The following is a 19,508-nucleotide window of genomic DNA, read 5'->3' as shown; positions in this document are numbered from 1 at the left end:
CAATGATTCTTTCCCATCACTGATGTTTCTATCTCTCCCTCTCTTTTCCTCTTGGAAATAAATAAAAATATATTAAAACACACCTACACCCAAACCCTTTTATCTAATGCAATGAACTGCACTTAAAAATCAAATTATACATGTCTTTGTTGAGGAAAAGAAAAGTCTCCCGTCCCGAGGAAGGCAAAGTACAGGGAGGAGAAAAAGGAAAACAAAATAAAAAGTGAAGTCCTACAAACTCAATGATAGCTCCAACAGACCACTTGGCTTTCTGACTGAACGAAACTACATTTCGTAAATTCTTCTTGGTACATACTTACTTTGTTCCCACTGTCAATTCTGTAAACTTATTTTACAAATTTAAATTAATATGGACCTTTTATTATAGTAATGCTCATTACTGATAAACTGTCACTTGATTTGAATACGTATAGTGATTTCTGTAACTTTTCTTCTGAAGCATTTAAACAGTAAGCATTGCTCTCCTGCATTCCCTTCCCTTTACATTCGTACTGGTAAAGTGATGCCACTCGGCATTACAGTTTACAGGGTGGGCTAAGATCTTTTCATCCCCAAATATCCAATCCAACTATGAATCACCAAACACTGAGTGTACAGTTACTAGTTTTTAGTCTTAAGAAATGCTCTTCTGATATTCACACTGACAGTCTTTCTTAAACCTAGTCCAATCCCACAAACATTTATTGAGTATGAGATCTAGTTGTACAACTTAATAGCTGTGTAATTTTGGAACAAGTTACTTAAACTTCTCTACCCCTCAATTTCCTCACCTGTAAAATGGCGATAATACTACCTACTTACAAAATAAGGTCTACGAAGTGCTTAGCGTAGCACCTGGCTTATAGTAATTGTTTAATACATGGGAAGGTAGAACAGGCATCTAAAATGGTTTAGTGTGGCTTCAATATCCACCATCACACCATAATAAATAAGTGGCAGCAGTTAATATATGAGTGCTTACCTATGTGCCAAACATTGTAGTAAGTACACATTGCAGGGATGTCATTTAGCCCACACAGCAACCCCAAGAAATAGGTAAAAATTATTGCCCCCATTTTGCAATGGCAAAATGGAAGCACAAAGAGATTAAGTGTATGCCTAACTTTGGAGGACTAACAAGTGGGAGAGCTGAGCACAGAATAAGAGGATGATGACTTTTATGGGTAGCAGGGAGCAGCAGCAAAGATTTCCTAGCAAAGGGAGAAAATAACTTAATTTCATTCAGGCCTAACCCTTACATGATCCACTGTGGTTTCTAGAAGCCTACTTTTATTATCTAAAAGGGTTACTACACTAAAAAAGATCAGTGAATTTATGTTAAGAATTAAAGGTATAGTTATTTTATTTTCTAATTTCAAAGTCTGTATGGGGTATACAGAGATACAAGTGTTTTGGAAAGAACTGACAGTTCACTGACTTCCTCGCTTCCTAGAAACCAATGCCCATTACCACCCTTCTGATGCTGCCGCAGTACCAACCAACCAACCGAGGATGGCCTTGAGGGGGAACAGAGAGAATAATGAGCTTTGGGAAGGAAAGTATAACATCATTCTTACACATTGTGGTAGCCAGCTTCCAAGATAGTCCTAATAAGTCATGAATTTTGGTGTCTATGCCCTAATGTAGTCTCCTCCCCCAGTGAATAGCATTGGCTTGTCAATCATTTCAGAAATAATGATGTGTGGCTTCCACCTTGTCCTCCTCCTTGGATCGCTTGGTCTGGAGAAGATAGCTGCAGTCATGTGAGACACTCAAGGAGCACTATGGAGAGGTACACCTGGTGAGGGACTGAGGCCTCCTGCATACAGCCAGCAGGGACTCACCAAGCACATGAATGAGCCATCCTGCAAGGATATCTTCTAGCCCCAGGCGAGTCTTCAGATGTTTGCAGCCCTGGCTGATATTGTGACTACAATCTCTAGAGACCCTGACCTAGAACCATCAGTTAGGCTGCTTCTGAATTCCTGACCCACAGAAAGTATGTGGGGTAATGTTTACTCTTGTTTTAAGCTGCTAAATTTTACTAGGGTATCTTGATATGTAGCAACAGATAACCAACACATACATATATGTCAAAGAACTTAAATGCCAGTTAGGGTTTATGCTCACAAGCCCATGAGGGCACCACTGACCAAGTCCCTCTACAAAATCAGGAATGCTCCTAAAAAACTGTACAACACAGAAAGACTGCATCATATGATCAACTGTTTTTTCCCTAACCCTAAGAGAAGCTGATGGTTCCATGGCTTTTATACTAGACTAGGGGCCCGGTGCACGAAATTTGTGCACTTGGGGGGGGGGGGCGTCCCTCAGCCTGACCTGCACCCTCTAGCAGTCCGGAAGCCCTGGGAAGCCCCGACTGATGGCTTAGTGGGCCTAAGCTGTCAGTCGGACATCCTTAGCATTGCCATGGAGGCGGGAAAAGGCTCCCACCACTGCCGCTGTGCTTGCCAGCCATGAGCCTGGCTTCTGGCTGAGCGGTGCTCCCCCTGTGGGAGCACACTGACCACCAGGGGGCAGTTCCTGCACTAAGTGTCTGCCCCCTAGTGGTCAGCACGCATCATAGTGACCGGTCATTCCACCATTCAGTCATTTGCATATTAGCCTTTTATTATGTAGGATGTGACAAGGGGAATTTGTGCATGTATTTACTAAAACCGATTTTATTCTGTGTAAATTCAGAAGTAAAAATGACAACCCCACAGTAAAACCAAGGGTGGGCTAAGCCCTAAGGTATCAGGTTCCTAACAGAGTCCATGAGGATGTGATTTTGTTCTAGAGTAAATTTTTTACATACAAAATTCCATATATGATACATAAACAATTTTCTAGGAGAGGGCCCATTTTCCTCCCCGATTCTCAGAGATCTGTAAGAGTCCCTGGATAATCGAGCCCTGGATCTGATGGGCAGCTGTCCCAATACTCAGGAAACTGGCCCACCCAGCTGCCCAGGTCATAATCCTAAAGTTCTTACTTAGATTCTTCATGCCCGCGCCCCCGCCCCTGCCCAACACATCAGCAAGTCCTGCCCCTCCAAATGAGTCTGATCAAATGGGCAAATGGAGAGGAAAGAGTAAATGAAAGACCACACTTATAAATTGGTTAAAGGGTTTAAATAAGAAGAATAGAAAACAAGGAAACAGGTTGGGAGGAAAGGACAGAAAATAAACATAGAAACTGGGTTCCAAAAGCTGTGCCACTATGCACCAGTATTCTAGAGCTATGGGTCTATAAAAGTTAAAGCCTTCTAGTTGATACAAGTAAGTGTTCATCGTCTGGCCCAGCAGCAAGATCATTACAGAGAATAAAAGGTGCACCCTAATATTACTGTTACATTTATATCATAATGTACACTAATGAAATGGAAGTATCACCTGTAAGATGAACTCATGTTTACTATGATTTTGACAATTTTGCCTGGGTAACAACTGGGAGAAGAGGGGGATCCTCCTCAGCAAAGCATCATCACTTTTCTTTTCGTATCATTCCGAGGAAAAGGTGCGGCATAAGACACCAAGGTGCTTTAGTCATTTCAAAAACAGAACTGAAATTCAGACACCAGTGAGCCAGCCATACACCAGCAAACCTGGAGCGCTTGTCCACAAGACTGCTTATATTTGATTTGCTAGCAGCAGAGAGGTCTTAGTTGCTCTGAGCTCAGGGGCAGAGCACATTTTAATTAAGAGGCTTGGTTGTTCAAAATAGGGAACTGAAGGCCATGAAAACACAGGAAACATTTTTATCTTTTAAATTAAAAAAAACAAACCAAAACACCCACAATTTAGGAATAAAGAATAAGAAAAGGCACATGAATTTAAGTAGGTGATTTCAGGCAAGGAACTAAAGAGCACTTGAACACCTGAAAGGTCTGATAGGACACTCACCAACTCAAAAAGATTTTACATTACTTTTGCAGGTAGGGGGAAAAAACAGGTAAAAATTTTGACTTAATAGGACAGAACATATTTTGCATAAAAACATGGTGAAAGAATGACTAAACTGGCTTGACTTTAAGTATCTATACACTGTGGGGGCAAAAGTAGGTTTACAGTTGCTTGTATGGAAAATAGTACAATAATTAATAAACTATATGTATAAAGACCTAAGCAACCATCTGACCAGTAGCTATGACGCACAATAACCACCAGGGGGCAGATGCTGAACGTAGAAGCTGTGGTTCTCAGGTGACACACCCAGAACCAGAGAGGAGGAAGCCCAATTCTGGGGCACGTCACCTGAGAACCGCCCTCTCACAATCCGGGACCCCTCCAGGGATATCGGAGAGCCAGTTTCGGCCCGATCCCTGCAGGCCAGGCCGAGGGACCCCACTGATGCACAAATCCGTGCACTGGGCCTCTAGTATAAGAATAAACTCTGTGTTTTACATACTCAGAACTGTAAACCTACTTTTGCCTCACCCTGTGTATTAACTCACCAAGTGAACTTGAAACCTTGACACAGGATAGATACAACCTCATTGGTGTCAGTGAATTGGTCAAACTGGCATATGTGCATGGGTCTTATTTCAAACACAGAGCCAATAGAAAGAAATGGGTAAAATACTGGACCTAAAAAACACAACCATGTTCTTTGGCTACGAAGTTGGTAACACCTAAAAATAAACATGTGTACCCTATTCCCCCTACCCTAACCCTGAGATGGCTAATGTTAAGGTAATGGAGAAATGGAAAAAATGTGCACTGCCAGTGGGCAGTGTAAACTGCTACAAGCTTTCTGGAAGGAAGTTTGACAATATGTATCAGATTCTTCATACCTTTTGACTTAGCAACTCTACTTCTAAAAACTGGGACACAACCCAAATGTCCAAGAATAAGGAATTAGTTAAATAAATTATGATACATGTTTAGAATACAATGCAATCATATACTCCCATACCCTAAGAGCATAAGCCCATTTAATAAAAGCATGTCTCTCTGTCCATTCATATATAGACTTAAAATATAAAATAATGTTACCTTTGATTACCTATGGAAGTGAGAATATGGGAGACTCCCCAACCCCTAAAATAACTATATATTATGTAATTAATAGAGAAAAACCCATGTGCTTTTTTTAAAGCTGTATACTTTAATGAAACTTCACATACATTTAGGTTAAGGTAAAGGGAACAGAAAGGACAAGGTTAGGAAGAGGAACACCTGAGGACATATACTGCAGATTCTACAACTAGACAGGATATGGGTACAGCTGTCCCAGTGCATGTGTGAAAGTGGCATAGAAAAACAGTACTTGGGGAGTGGGAGAAGAAATGGTAATTGTCATTTGTTTAAATGAGAATTTAATACATTGACTTAATTTAACATTTCATCTTTCAATATCAGTGGAAACAAAAAAATGCGAGAAATTGTTCTGAGTTTAATGCTGTCCAACTAGGAAGAACTGGCAGATGATATAGGTGACAGAAATTCTGGGGTAAAAGTAACTAAAATAATTAAGGAAATGGGATCACTGGGTCTGGCTAAATCTGAACCATGACTTTAGCAAAATTAATTTCAAAAAGTTCAGAAAACTAACAAGTATGATTTTGTAGCTAGAGTCTTCAAGAGGCTAATAACTGACAAGAAAGAGAAAATTAGAAAAAAAATTTCTGACCAATCAATTGCAAATAATATCAATGCAAAGTAGAGGGAAAAGAACCAAATGAACCAGCTTAAAGGGTTTTCTCATATGAGCTCATATTAAAAAATATATAACTTTAAGAAGGAGGACACATATGCAAGGAAGAATAAAAAATAACAATGTGAACCGGTAAGAATAGGCCAGGTTTGGTTTAAATAAGGTAACAGCAAAAGGTTTTCAAAGCAAGATCAAGAAAAGTTAAATACCCTGACCAGGTAAAAAGACAGAGAAGACAGACCTTGTCCAACTCCTATCATGATTCCCTTTTCTGTTAGAAGGGTTTTCAACCTGGAAAGGATATAACAAAAATCCTAATAAACAAAATGCAGCCCAAGGAAGTTGAGGGCAATTTACACATGTAAATGCCATTAAACACAGAGCCTATAGTCCAAGAAACAAATTCTTAACATGGACTACAGAAATGCAGTTTATAAACATTTAGGCACTAGAAATTTCCCTGTTTTAAAAAAGTTTTATTTTCATCTTTGACAATTACACCTTTTTGACCGAAGAAATCTGAATGTTTTATTGACAACAGCAAAGCATTTCACAAAGTTTTAAATAACATTATTATATATATGTAAGGTTGGTCTGTAGCTAAGCAAACAAGAGGATTAACCAATCACCAGAAGACCACCAGAAGAATACTCTTTAGTAAGCCTTGCCTGGTCCCATTTAACTTATTTTATCAGTAATTTCAACAAAGGAAAAAAAAAAAACCTCTAGAAAGCCCTGCCTTGTCCTGTTTGATAGATTTTATTAGTTGCTTGAATATAGACAAGAAGTTGATGTGTTTATGAAAATGTGCAGGTGATATACAACTGTATAGAAAACCTAACACCTTGCCACTTTAGAACAGGGTTAGTTTTAAAAACCTCGTTAGTATGAAGGGCATGTTAGCCATTACTAAAATTTGAAGGATTTTTTTAATGAATGGGTTGGTTCTCTGTAACCCCAAAGCAGAATCACTGAGTAGAAGAAGGTATAGGGGAACAAATTTCAGGGTGAAAAAAGGATAAACTTCCTAACAGAGTGATATAAAGATGGAATGTGCTCCTTCTTCCAGTAATGAGTTTCCAATTACTGAATATACATAAGCATGAAATATACAACTAGTTCTTAGTAGGTATGAGAGGTGAACTGAAATCAGTTTTCAAATTAGTTTTAATTAAAGAACCATTGCCCTGAAGACTGATATACAAAACAAATGAAGAGGAAAAAAAACCTGCTGTAGTTAAAATTCCCTACCACATCTCACATTTAACTATTCTAGAATTAGATCAGGTGATCTCTGATTAGTAAAGCTACGATTTCTCAAGATTTGTTACCCAAATAATTTAGGTAACAAATTTCTCTCACAAATGGAGTGGAAGAGAGGATCTGTTGGGGGTGTGGAGAAAATCAGAACATAGACACACACACATACACACGTATCAAAATAAGAAATTATACTTTATGGATTGAGACTAGTAGTACCTGTAATTTTCAAGAGTTTGTCATGTCAGAGCCATGATCAACTATAATGCTCCCAGAAACTGAGGTATTTTAACAATTTAAAAAGAATGCAAAAGTTTTTGAGAGAGAAAAAAATCCACACCTACTAATTTAACATAACTTTTTTTTTGCATATTTCTATCTAGTCCCTATCCACATGTAAGCACACATTTTGGGAATTATCAACATGGTACATAAGATTTTTTAAAGATTTTCTCCACATAAATTGAGTATTTATTTCCACTAAGCTTCATAATCATTTCATGGTTAATAAAAATGGAGATTCATAATGTATTAAAATGATTTCCTACTGCTGACCATTCAAATCAGACGGGCTCTCCTTTTTGTTATTATGTAATTACGAGAGGCCCGATGCATGAATATTCGTGCAAGAGTAGGCCTTCCTTCCTCTGCTGCCAGCACCGGCCTCCCTCTGGCACCCGGGACCCAGGCTTCTCTTGCCGTCCCGGCTTCGTCTGGAAGGACGTTGGTCTAATTAGCATATTATGCTTTTATTATTATAGATTCCTATCTCTGTACATGGTAGATGTATCCTGAAGATAAATCCCTAAAGTGGATTTAGTGAACTAAAAAGTATGAACTTTAATGGTTCTTGCTATACACAGTAATGCTTGCCAATGGGTCTTAATCAATTCACCTGTAGCCACTACTTGGACCTTGAACAAAACACAAGCTGCGCACTCTGAACATTTTGCACCTTACTTCTCAGAGCTCTGCAGTGGGTAGTTACTATTCCTGTTTCATGGTTAAAGAAACTGAAGCTAAGGGAGGCAACAGAGAGCATGTATATTTTAAGGTCTTATTAAAAAATATAATTCACACCATCAAATTCTTATTTAAAAAATATATAAGCATACATATATATTTATTTAAATACAGGCAGCTGTTCATGGTCATACAGTCAATCCATTCATCTAGATCAGCATTTCCTGAGATATATTTGATAACATACTTGGCCCTCACTACTTTGGCCCCAAAGAAACTATTTTCCTTTAACTATACTATAGTGTTATTCCTTTAGCTTACATGAGGGATACTTAGAAGTATCCACATGAAACTCACTATTACATTTATTGTTGAAATGGTGATGAGAACTTCATTTACTGTATCTCTTACAATACCAAATCCAAGGCCCTGAGGGAGAAGAAATACTTTTCACAGCAGGGCCAGAAACACTTTGCTTCTCCTAAGCCACAAGTGTACTTTTAATCTAATGAACGGTGGAAAATGTTAACAGATATCATTTATTTACTTTAGCCACTAGGAAGTTCAGAGCAATATCTGAAATCCTCTTTAGTAACTATTAAGCTATTCAAGGCATGCATTTTTCTAAACTAATTTTAGCTCTGCTCTCAGCCTACAATAGTTCCTCATCCCCTGATTTACTTCAACTTTGAAGTAAACTTTAAGGATCACCGTCCAGTGCCAGTTTCCATATTTATGTGGAAATCTGACTTCAGTAGCTATAAGAATATATATGTATGTGTGTGTGTGTGTGTATACACATAAAGCAATGAAAATATTTTTTGGGTAACTACTATAACCTGCATCAAATGTAGAAATAACCTTACACTCCTACTAGGCAAATTGCCTAAAAACCTTAGTTTAGTATCTCACATTAAGAAAATCACTTAGCCCTAGCCGATTTGGCTCAGTGGATAGAGCGTCAGCCTATGGACTGAAGGTTCCAGGCATATTAGAAACTCCAGCACTCAGTTTACCACTGTTATTTACGGCCAAGGGCACATGCATGGGTTGTGGGCTTAATCCCCAATAGGGGGCATGCAGGAGGCAGCCAACCAATAATTCTCTCTCATCATTGATGTTTCTATCTCTCTCTCCCTCTCCCTTCCTCTCTGAAATCAAATTAAAAAATATATGTATGTAAAGAAAATCATTTAAAATTATTCAAAACTTTCCAATCATAATTCTTATTTTTATTCATAGTCTAAAGTAATTCTGATAAAACTCTGGAAACTAGCTCAACAAGCAAATGCATTTAGTTCAGGGTTAGGGTCTATTTCAGGTTTTGAACAATCAACATAACCTAACCTGTGATTTGGTAAGTTATTAATAGTTCATCTAAGCAATCTATCTTCGTTTTAAATAAATAGGTCATATATATATTTTAAAAACTCTGTATTTTACATTTAAAAAATTTAAAGCATATTTCAGTACATATTTGTTTTTATAAAATTTCTCTAGGAGAGCACTGCCACTCATTTTACAGAAATGAGAAAACTAGCAAGACATATTAAAACTAATAAAATTTTATTTTAATGCCTTTCTCAAGGTAGCATGTGCTAATAGAACTAGAAGTGAAAAAGAGAGCTTTCCAGACTTCTGGAATGAAGATAGGACATGGACTAGCATGAAATGTTTTTAATCTTTACTAGCAATGTCGCAAAAGATTAATATTGGACAAAAACAACTTTGGGTCAGACAACAGATGGATTCTGACTTTACTGTTAAATGCAGGGAACTAATAATGAAAGATTTTATCTCCTGCAGCATAAATGCCCTTAGGCAAAAATGGGTCTGATCCAACTTAGTTCAATGTAATAAATGATTTAATGAAAATAAAGTCAGCTTCTGACATCTGCTTTTTGTAAGAAAAGAAGGGATACCAAATTCTGAGCCTGAGTATGCTACCTAGTATATTTCTAACTTCATTTTAAACAGCATCCAGCCATTCTTCAGAACTTCAATTCACGCAAGGGTTGGGTATTTTCAGCATATCTGTAATGACAGTGATTTGTACTAAATCAGGCCACACCATTAATTGCCTAAGGGACCGGCAGTACACTAAGCTGTACCCTGGGAGACCATGAGGGCTTTTTTTTGATAGAAGATCTAGTCACCTTTTGATCTAAATCTTAGTTAAATGTGCCTGCATTGCAGTTTTAGTCCTGTCGAATGATTAAACTCACCAATCTATATTTTATACTTCTTAAAACTTTGCCTCTCTAGTATACTAATATAGTTTACATTCAGGGTGTTGGAACTAAAGTGAATTATCTTCAATGACATTTATGTTTGTACAGATTGCTTTCTGCTATTGGCATCTCATTTGATATATAATCAAGAAATTATATGGAAAGTATGACTTTAAAAATAACAAAAAATTTTAACATAATAAGATATTTACACCTTATATAAAAAGTTATTTATGGGGTTTTTTTGTGCTTTTTGAAAATAGAGCACTATTTTATTCATATTTATTCTTTTGGCTGTGCTGTTGATACTTAGAAGATATTAAATATTCACATGTATCAAAAGAAATAAAATGGAGGTAATTGTGTCTTTTAAAAATATATATATTTTTATAGAAGAGATTTATAAGTTCTCACCTGAGGCTGCTGTGGCATTTGTTGGGGTTGAAGCAGCTGCTTGAATCCGAGCATGAGGAGGAATAAGGATGGTAGCTAGAGGTGGATTACTGGACAGTTCTAGAGAAATAGTAAGAAAACATAGGTTAGAGCTCACTTTTAACTTTGTATGTGAAACTACTTTATTGGTAACAATATGTGATACTACAGTGAAACATTGGTTTAACAGAAAAAAAAAAAAAAAAGATGTGATAATCCGACATCTAAAACTAAATGAGCTACAGAGAAACCAAGACACTATCTGCTAAAATTAGAATATGGCTGAGAACTCAAGATATCTGGGAGAAGCACTGGCCAAAAGTTTGAGATTAAGCATATTAATAAGATCTATTTCCATCATTTAATAACTTAAATATACTAGATTTTCCCAAACTACTCTGATAATATTTGATTAAGGAATTGAGGGTGACGGTGCCAGAGGAAAAAAAATATGACTATAGTTCATGTGTCTGAACACACAACTGCATGCACAGAACAATGCACGCAATTGTCTGTAAGACAAGGGCAGGTAAGATCCAGTTATCCAAAAGTTAGTGGAAACAGATTTAACAGGCATTTCTTTTTTTAATATATTTTTACTGATTTCAGAGAGGAAGGGAGAGGAAAAGAGAGATAGAAACATCAATGATGAGAGAGAATAATTGATCAGCTGCCTCCTGCACGTCCCTTACTGGGGATCGAGCCCGCAACCCAGTCATGTGCCCTGACCTGAATCAAACCGTGACCTCCAGGTTCATAGGTTAACACTCAACCTCTGAGCCATACCAGCTGGGCTAATAAGCATTTCTTTGAAGTCTCACTGCTTTTACTAAAAAATAACAATGTCTTTATTCAATTCTATTTTGCTTTGAATTCAGTAGGAATTCAAAACTTTTTTTAAAAAGTTCGGAATAGGCTTTTTACCTGCATGTGGAAAGTTTATTTCTGTCAACTGTATACAGACTAGCTTTCTTTAAAGAATCAAGTTGTGTATATAAGCCTTAAGAAGTAATTCAAAGATGATATTGAATCTAATGATGTAGACAGCAAGAAGTAGTGGTGAGCTTGTATATATAAGTATCTGGTGTTAGCTTCAGATTGGTCCCCCAGCATTTAACCAGTGAGTGTTCATTTTCACTTTAATAAATATCACAATTTAAAGGAATAATTATAAGACTATACTAGCTACAGAAGGAGGTTATCCTTTGAGCTGCAGCATACATTTTGACAATTCACAGATATGGTATGAAATTTTAAAAGTTATGAAATAGTGATTTTTAAATAAAATAAAATTCACATAAAAATTAACCATTTAAAGTGTATAATTTAGTGACATTTAGTACATTCACAATCTTGTACAACCATCAACCCCAATCTAGTTTCAAAACATTTTCATCACCCCAAAAGGAAACTTCTAAGCAGTTCCCATTTATCACTCCCTCCAGCAAGTAGCAAGGGAAACAATGTTTTTGTTCTTTTTCTTAATCCTCACCCGAGGATATTTTTCCCATTAATTTTTAGAGAGAGAGAAAGGGAGGGAGAGAGACAGAGAGAAACATCCATGTGAGAAAGACATTGATTGCTTGCCTTCTGCATGAATCCCGACCTGCACCGAGGATCGAGTCTGCAACCAAGGTACATGCCCTTGACTGGAATCAAACTCAAGACCCTTCAGTCTGAGGGCTGACACTCTAACCACTGAGCAAAATCGGCTAGGGCAGGAAATAATGTTTTAATTCAGTAGATTAAAAATATTTTCGGTACAAAGCCCCTGTTAATATTGACTTAATCAACTTGGTATCTAACTAACTAAATTTTGTACTAAATTAGATACTAAATGATACATGAGATTCAACAAGAAATAAGCTGATGCCAAGATTTATAAAAATAAGTGGGTGAAAAAGCTTACAACTGAGAAAGTTATTATTTTTTTCCCCTTTAAATGAGAAGACTTAGGTCAGCTCATCAAATAACTGTCTTTCTTCCCTCAGAAGACAGTTGAAAACCACTGCCCTAATGATCAGGTTTGAAGAGATGCTGTTTTCTCATAATCAGCTTTAATAGCTGTTTTGGTTCTTACTAAGGAACAGGAAAATCCTATGCTGTTTTGTTTCATGTCAGTTCAATTTTAACAGAAATCTTATACCTAGCAAAGCAAGAAAACCCTAGGTGCCACGGCTGGGATGAAAATGGAATAAAAATGAATACAGGATGTGGTATTCTCAGTAACTTAAAAGAAAGTCAGATTTACCATCGCAATTAAGATAAAAATCTGCTAAAATAGAAAGGCTTCTTTAAAATCCATCTATCCATTGAACAATACTGAACATGAAACAGTGTGTTAGGTCCAGGATACACATAGAGAGAAAACGTTAACTGTCTATGTCTGATCAACAGAAATAGAAAATGGAAAGACAACTAGACAAACAAGTTGGCAAGAAAGGCATTCAACCTATTCAGGATACAGGCACTTTTAAATTAAAAGATTTCTATGACCAAATGCCCAACATCTAAAAATAAGAACATATGACCAGGGATTTTAATATAAGACTTTTGGACAAAGCTGCTTTTAAGATAATCTTTAAAATAAACTCATTATCAGGGTTTGTGGTCACTTTACTCATGGTCCATGATGCCCATTTGCTCCCATTTGTTTACCCTCTTTTACTAGCTCACCTATCTTTCTGTGTATCTGTATGCCTACTTGAGGGGCCACGGTGGTTTTATGTGTTATTCTGGGTAAGGGTGCACGCGCACGGGCGCACGCACACGCACACACACACACACACACACATACAGAGAGAGAGAGAGAGAGAGAGAGAGAGAGAGAGAGAGAGAGAAAGAGAGAGGGGGGCAGGGAGAGAGAGGGAGAGGGAGAAGGTAGGTAGGTATGTGCACAGGGCTTATAAAAGCAATCCTCCTTTTTCCCTAGGTAGTAGTCATTTGGTCTTTGGTAGGAAGAGTAGTAGCTAATGAAGGGAAAGGGGAAAAGTAAAGAAAATAGGAGGCAAAAAGGGAGAAGCTGCCCTGGTTAGTGTGGCTCAGTTGGTTGGAGTATCGTCCCCACATAGCGAAAGGTGGCGGTTTAGATTCTGGTCTGGACACCTACCCAGGTTGTAAATTCAATCCTGGTCTTGTTGGGTACAGGAGGCAACGGATCGATGTCTGTCTGTCTCTCCCTCCCTCCATCCCTTCCTCTAAAATAATTTTTTTTTTAAAAAAAGGATTTTTTTTTTTAAAAAGAAGCTATGAAATCCTGGAGGGTTTGCCACATCCAAAAATACAGAGGAGAGTATAAGTAATGTCCACAAAATAATGAAAAAAGACTTGGTTTTTAATCTACAGTTGCCAGTAAATGCACTTTTTGGGTGGGTGGGATGGGGAACATTTCTGTAAACTTCTTTGAGTCAAACATTTTAAAAGTTAAGAATTCTAAACTGGACAATCACTTATAGTTCTATCTCCCTCCAAACTCTTATCTCATTGTCCTCTTCCTTAAGTACAGGCATTCCTTAAGGCCCATCACTTTCCACCTATTAGCTCTTTCCTACTTCCGAGAGCTTGTTAACTGTCACAGCTTCTGTCTGTGTGAATGAAGAAGCCTCCTTGTACTCTGTTATTGTCCTGCTTTCTACACTACAATTTTGTCCCTTTTGTGGGTGCTCCTATGGGGATTTCACAACTAGTCCAATATGCTTGTATTTGTTTTTTGCTCGCAATTACTATCTATTCCCAATCTGTCTATCTATGGCCATTAGTAAGGAAATTGAGACAATAAGTGTGGACTCAAACTGCAGTAAAAGAATGCAAAAAAGGATGACATGTTGGAGGACAGAAATAGCAGAGCAACTGAACTTTTCAAGATCAGGAGAGTGCATGTATTCTTAAATATAGAGAATAAAGAGTGTAGAAGAGACTGAAAATAAAAAAGTAAGCTAGTATTTATTTACTAAATATGTGTGCTAGGCTTGAGAGTAGGAAGATAATTAAGGGAATAAAGAGGTCCATAATATTGAAGTGGAACTAGCTTTGGACAAGAGGCAGAATTCTTGGAAAGAATAAGAGATTGTTACTTCAGAGACATGATTCAAAACAACATGTCAACAAGTTCCAGAAGTTTGTAGAAAAGTTAATTTATGATAAGGATTTCTTCAACCAATTGCACATGCCATGAAACTATTCATCAAAAAGCCACTTAGTAGTTTATCAGGAAATATTAAGAATGTTTTGATGGTGTATCAGTAATTATGTGCTCCATAACCAAACATTTAATGCATGCACAATTTAAAGAAAAGCAAAATGATTTTTAAGTAGATATCAATAAACCAACCAACATAGATATCAATCAACTAAAAGGTTAACCAAATTTACTTAACTAAATTTTGCTGCACTGCTGTTTATATTTCAAACTACAGAATAAAAATTTCCATGAAAAGACAAACTGGATAAACTCAACCACACCTAATCATCTGACAAAACCTGAAGTTTCCCTTAATCTGAAATGTCTATTCTTCCAAATATAAGATTCCAAAAATTAATGATAAAAGAAGCAGGTAAGAAACTTTCTTATTTGTTGGGGGAGGGGGCATATATGTTTGTTCAAACTGTGTAGTTTAAAAACTGAAGATAAATTTGAGAGCCACAATCAATGTGTTAACCAGAGGAAAGAGATAAAATAACTCCTTAGTTAACTAGACCTGCTCTTACAGTGATGTAATAAAATACCAGTCATAAGGTAGAAGGGACTCTTCTTCCTTTGTTAGCTTTGAGGGAGCTCAACCCTGCAGATCCCCAGAAAGGAAACATTAAAAGAGTCAGACTTTCTTTGTGTGTATCAGTACTCTTATATACATGAAAACTGGCAATGATGGTCTACATAGTTAAGCTATTATTTCTCTCCAGTCATACAGGTTTAAATGATTTTAACAATGGTGTGCTCATTTCATTTGTATACTTTTTTGAGCAGTAATTCAAATGCTAGGATGATGCACCTTGATCTTACACATTACTGAACTTTTTTTTTTTTTAAACAAGAAACCTCCTCAAAACTGCTTTTCTCCTCCCCTAACAATTTCAAAGTGCCTAGGAAATCCCTGATCAACTTACAAATGCTGACTATATCCCATACTCATTCAGAAAAATAAGTACTAATTAGAAGATCAGACAAATAGTTAACAAATATTACAAGGCTTACTCTTTTTTAAATTTAAATTCTTTATTGTTTAAAGTATTACATAAGTCTCCTTTCCCCCCATTGATCTCTCCCCAGCCACCCCCCCCCCCCCCCAGCACATGCCCTCCCCCCTTCCCCCTATCTGTGTCCATTGGTTTTGCTCATATGCAATGCATGCATACAAGTCACAAGGCTTACGCTTACTCCTGCTGCTTGGTGATACTGGTGATGTTTCACGTGAGGACAAAATGATATCTGTAAAACCCATAACTACTTTGCCTCAGAACTGCCCAAGAGGGAGCATCACAACTTACACTAGTCACCCCAAAATGCATGAATGTGTTTAGTGCACTACATTTACAGTAGTGATATATTTTAGAAATTATATGTGGCAAATGTTAGTGATTAAAAATTCTGGTGATTACAAGGATAAGCTTTACAAACTAAAATTCTTATACTCAGAATTCCATTCTTGATGAAGTTGAATAAACGTAACATTACTATGAGATAAGTTCTTCTATCCAACTAATAATTTTTGAGCATTTAAAAATAAAACTGCTAGTATTTTGAATTTTGGGGAAATCAGTCTGTGTTTTTCTGTATCCATTTTTATACCATGACTTTACACATATCACCCTGGCATGGCCTATGTTTTTAGCTTTATTTCTTATTTTCATTGTCTTTCTGTAGAGTCAATTCATTTTTATAATCAGAATTTTGGAGCTAGAAGTGTCCCTGAATATTCTTTACTCCTACTAATATATTTTTTTAAGTGAGGAAACTCCAAACTAATGCCTTGGCCAAGGTCTACAACTAGTTAGAGACTAGAAACTAACGCTAGGTCTGACTTACTTCTTTTCATTTGGAATACTTGTTGAGGAAGGTCATCAAGAAGATATGGCCACATGTTGGACCTTCAAGCTGGACACAACTGGAGGCTCCTCCCCCGCCCTCCCCTTGTGCTTTGGAATGTGCACTGTTTGCTTTCCCTGCTCCCAGACGCTGCTCCAAAGATACAGCCTGAAGGTAGAAATGTGGTGTTGATATTATTTGGACTGAGCATGTGACTGACCCCGGTTATGGCCCCTAAGTATGCGACTAAACCTCGTTAGGGCCTCTATGAAACCTTTTCAGATTTGGCAGACGGTTGCTGAGATCTACTTGTCTTGTCACCCAATACAAGTTTGGTAAGTTGCCTTGCTTATTTAACCTGCCACCTACCAATCTGAAGGCCACCCATGAATTTTCTCAAGCTCTTCCTGTAGTGCATTTCCACCAATTTAGCATTTCAATACCTAGAAGAGTACAGCTTGCTTATCTAGAAAATATGCTCTTCTGGACTGCTTATAAACTATCAAAGAATAATTCTGACATCAATTTAAGTATGAACAGCTCTACCTCTCACTTACTTACTTACAGAATAATCCATTTATTTATACCCAAATTTTTCTCAAGTTCTTTGTCTTATAAAAAAACCTTTTTATAGCCATCGTCACTCAAAAGAACACAATAGAAAACAGGGATAGCCACAGGAAAGGTTTACAGTTTAATTTTTTTTTTAAATGGAGGGGCACTGCAAATTAGAGCAGTTTATGAGTTTCACTTTATGATCTGATTCATATCCTACATAAAAGTCAAGTTCCTATCTTGCCCTGGCTGGTGTGGCTCAGTTGGTTGGAGCATCGTACCATGCACAGAAGGTTGCAGGATTACCAGTTGGGGGCATGTATGTTTCTCTCTTACATCGATATTTCTCTCTCCCTTCCTTACTCTAAAATAAATGAACGTGTCCTCATGTGAGGATTGAAAGAGTTCCTATTTTACGTCAATTTACCCTTGCCATTGTAAATTGTAATAATAAGATATGCTAAAACCCGAAAAGTTCTAAATTAAGGCTTATAATAATTTAAGAATAATATTGGAAGGTACTTCATCACTTCAGGTGGTTGAGATATTGTGCCTACTATGTGGCTCAGGATAAGGCAGGCTAGAAGAAGATGCCTAGGACATAGAAAGGCAGGTAAAGAGGTGGACTGATCATATTTATGTGAATCACTATTTTATAACAGGAAAACTGATTTAAAATTACTGCTACAAAGATCACAGAACCTGCTAATTATCATAAATAATGAGTTGCGTAAGTTTTGTAAATAAGTAGTCTACTGATTTCAAATGAAAAAAGTATAACCTTTAGATGAGCTGGGCTTCTAGAACACCCGCTTTAGTTGCCTATCCCCAACTTGTTCTCAATCCTGTCTGCATCACTTTCTATTCTGTGACACATTCCTACACTGTTAAAAATCCTGCTCTGATCCTTTCATGGTTCTTTCCCTTTTTTAGTGTTCTTTTTTTACTTACCTTCTGGATGTCCCTTTCTATTTCACCATCTGCTTTCCTCACATCCAGATACCCTTGCCCTTGTACTCCAAGACATCTACATCTGCATGAGTTTGTTTGTTGCCCTCTGTCTGCCCCAAATTTCCCATTTTTACTCTCATTTAAGCAGTTCTCCATTCTTCTTGCCTAGCCAGTAATCCACTCTTCCTCCTTATCTCCCCATAAAGCTGCCTTTCAGGTAACTCAGCTAAGTTGCAGAGTAGTAAACTCTTCAAATTAAACCATACTAATATTAATTATTGATAATTTTTACTCATCCCTGGCCACCCTTGTCCTGTCCTAAACCCACCATGTTGTTAAAATAATTCGTTGGTAAAATTTCGTACCAATTTGGGTAGAAAATTGGGATTGAGGGATGTTTGTGGTGAGGTTAATTGGAGACACACCTTTAAACGTACAAAACAACCTATTTCCCAATATATTCCAGCTTTGGGAAAAGCAAGGAATTGGTGAGGAAAAAGAAATATTTTGGTGAATAAAAAGAAATATTGATCCCTGTTGGAATTTCCTGATTCCACCTATTTTCTAAGGCTTGATTCAGTTATGTCCACTTTGAAATCCAATGACTGGAGGAAAGAGGTTGTGCCAAAGGTATGATCTGGTTTCCAATTTCTGGATGCAGATAATACTGTCAATCCAGGATCCTAGAACACTGAAGCCCAGGGCCTGGATCCTGAGTTGTGGATCCAGGATGTCAGAAGGTTCTCAAAGTTTTCTGTCTCTTATCTGTCATCTTTCTTCTTCCTCTAGATCAGTGGTGGGCAAACTGCGGCTCGCGAGCCGAGATTTGCCGCTCTGTTGACTAATGAGTTTGCTGACCACTGCCTTAGGGAAAACACTTAAAAAACATTTTAATAATGTACTAATGTCTTTAAGCTGAAGTCAAAACTTCTGGGTAAGGGTAATGCTTTACACAGTGGTCAGCAAACTCATTAGACAACAGAGCGGCAAACCGCGGCTCACGAGCCGCAGTTTGCCGACCACTGCTCTAGCTGATCACAGAAATACTTCTTTGATTATATGAAAGTAATACCAATTACTATTTATGGCTAATTACTCATGTCACAGTAACAAACGGCTAATTGCAGTTAGCATTGTTCTAAAGCTTTACTTTAGTTTAATACAATACTGTATTTTTCTCAAGTTTTTACTCTTTTTTAAAAAAATATTTTTGTTGTTGTTGATTTTAGAGAGGAAGGAAGAGGGAGAAAGAAACATCAATGATGAGAGAGAATCATTGATCCGCTGCCTCTGTACGCCGCGCCTCCCCATCCCCCCGGAATCGAGCCAGCAACCTGGGCATGTGCCTGTGACTGGAATCGAAACCAGGACTCTTCAGTCCGTAGGCTGACACTCTATCTACTGAGCCAAACCGGTTAGGGCTCAAGTGTTTA

At 37.4% G+C, this 19,508-nt stretch overlaps 1 protein-coding gene across 2 annotated transcripts in view; it reads right to left on the bottom strand.

The window, feature by feature from the left end:
- Positions 1–19,508, bottom strand: part of GSK3B (glycogen synthase kinase 3 beta) — a 194,572-nt gene that overhangs the window by 6,785 nt on the left and 168,279 nt on the right. For both annotated transcript variants that reach the window (XM_079766879.1, XM_079766880.1), the window contains one exon: positions 10,527–10,625. In XM_079766879.1, the coding sequence (XP_079623005.1) occupies positions 10,527–10,625 (99 nt within the window). The remainder of the gene's footprint in view (positions 1–10,526; positions 10,626–19,508) is intronic.

The sequence above is a fragment of the Cnephaeus nilssonii genome (assembly GCF_951640355.1).
Source record: "Cnephaeus nilssonii genome assembly, chromosome: 3".
NCBI classification, from domain to species: Eukaryota; Metazoa; Chordata; class Mammalia; order Chiroptera; family Vespertilionidae; genus Cnephaeus; species Cnephaeus nilssonii.
Note: the sequence above shows the minus strand (reverse complement) of the source record. Positions and strands in the feature narration are given on the sequence as shown.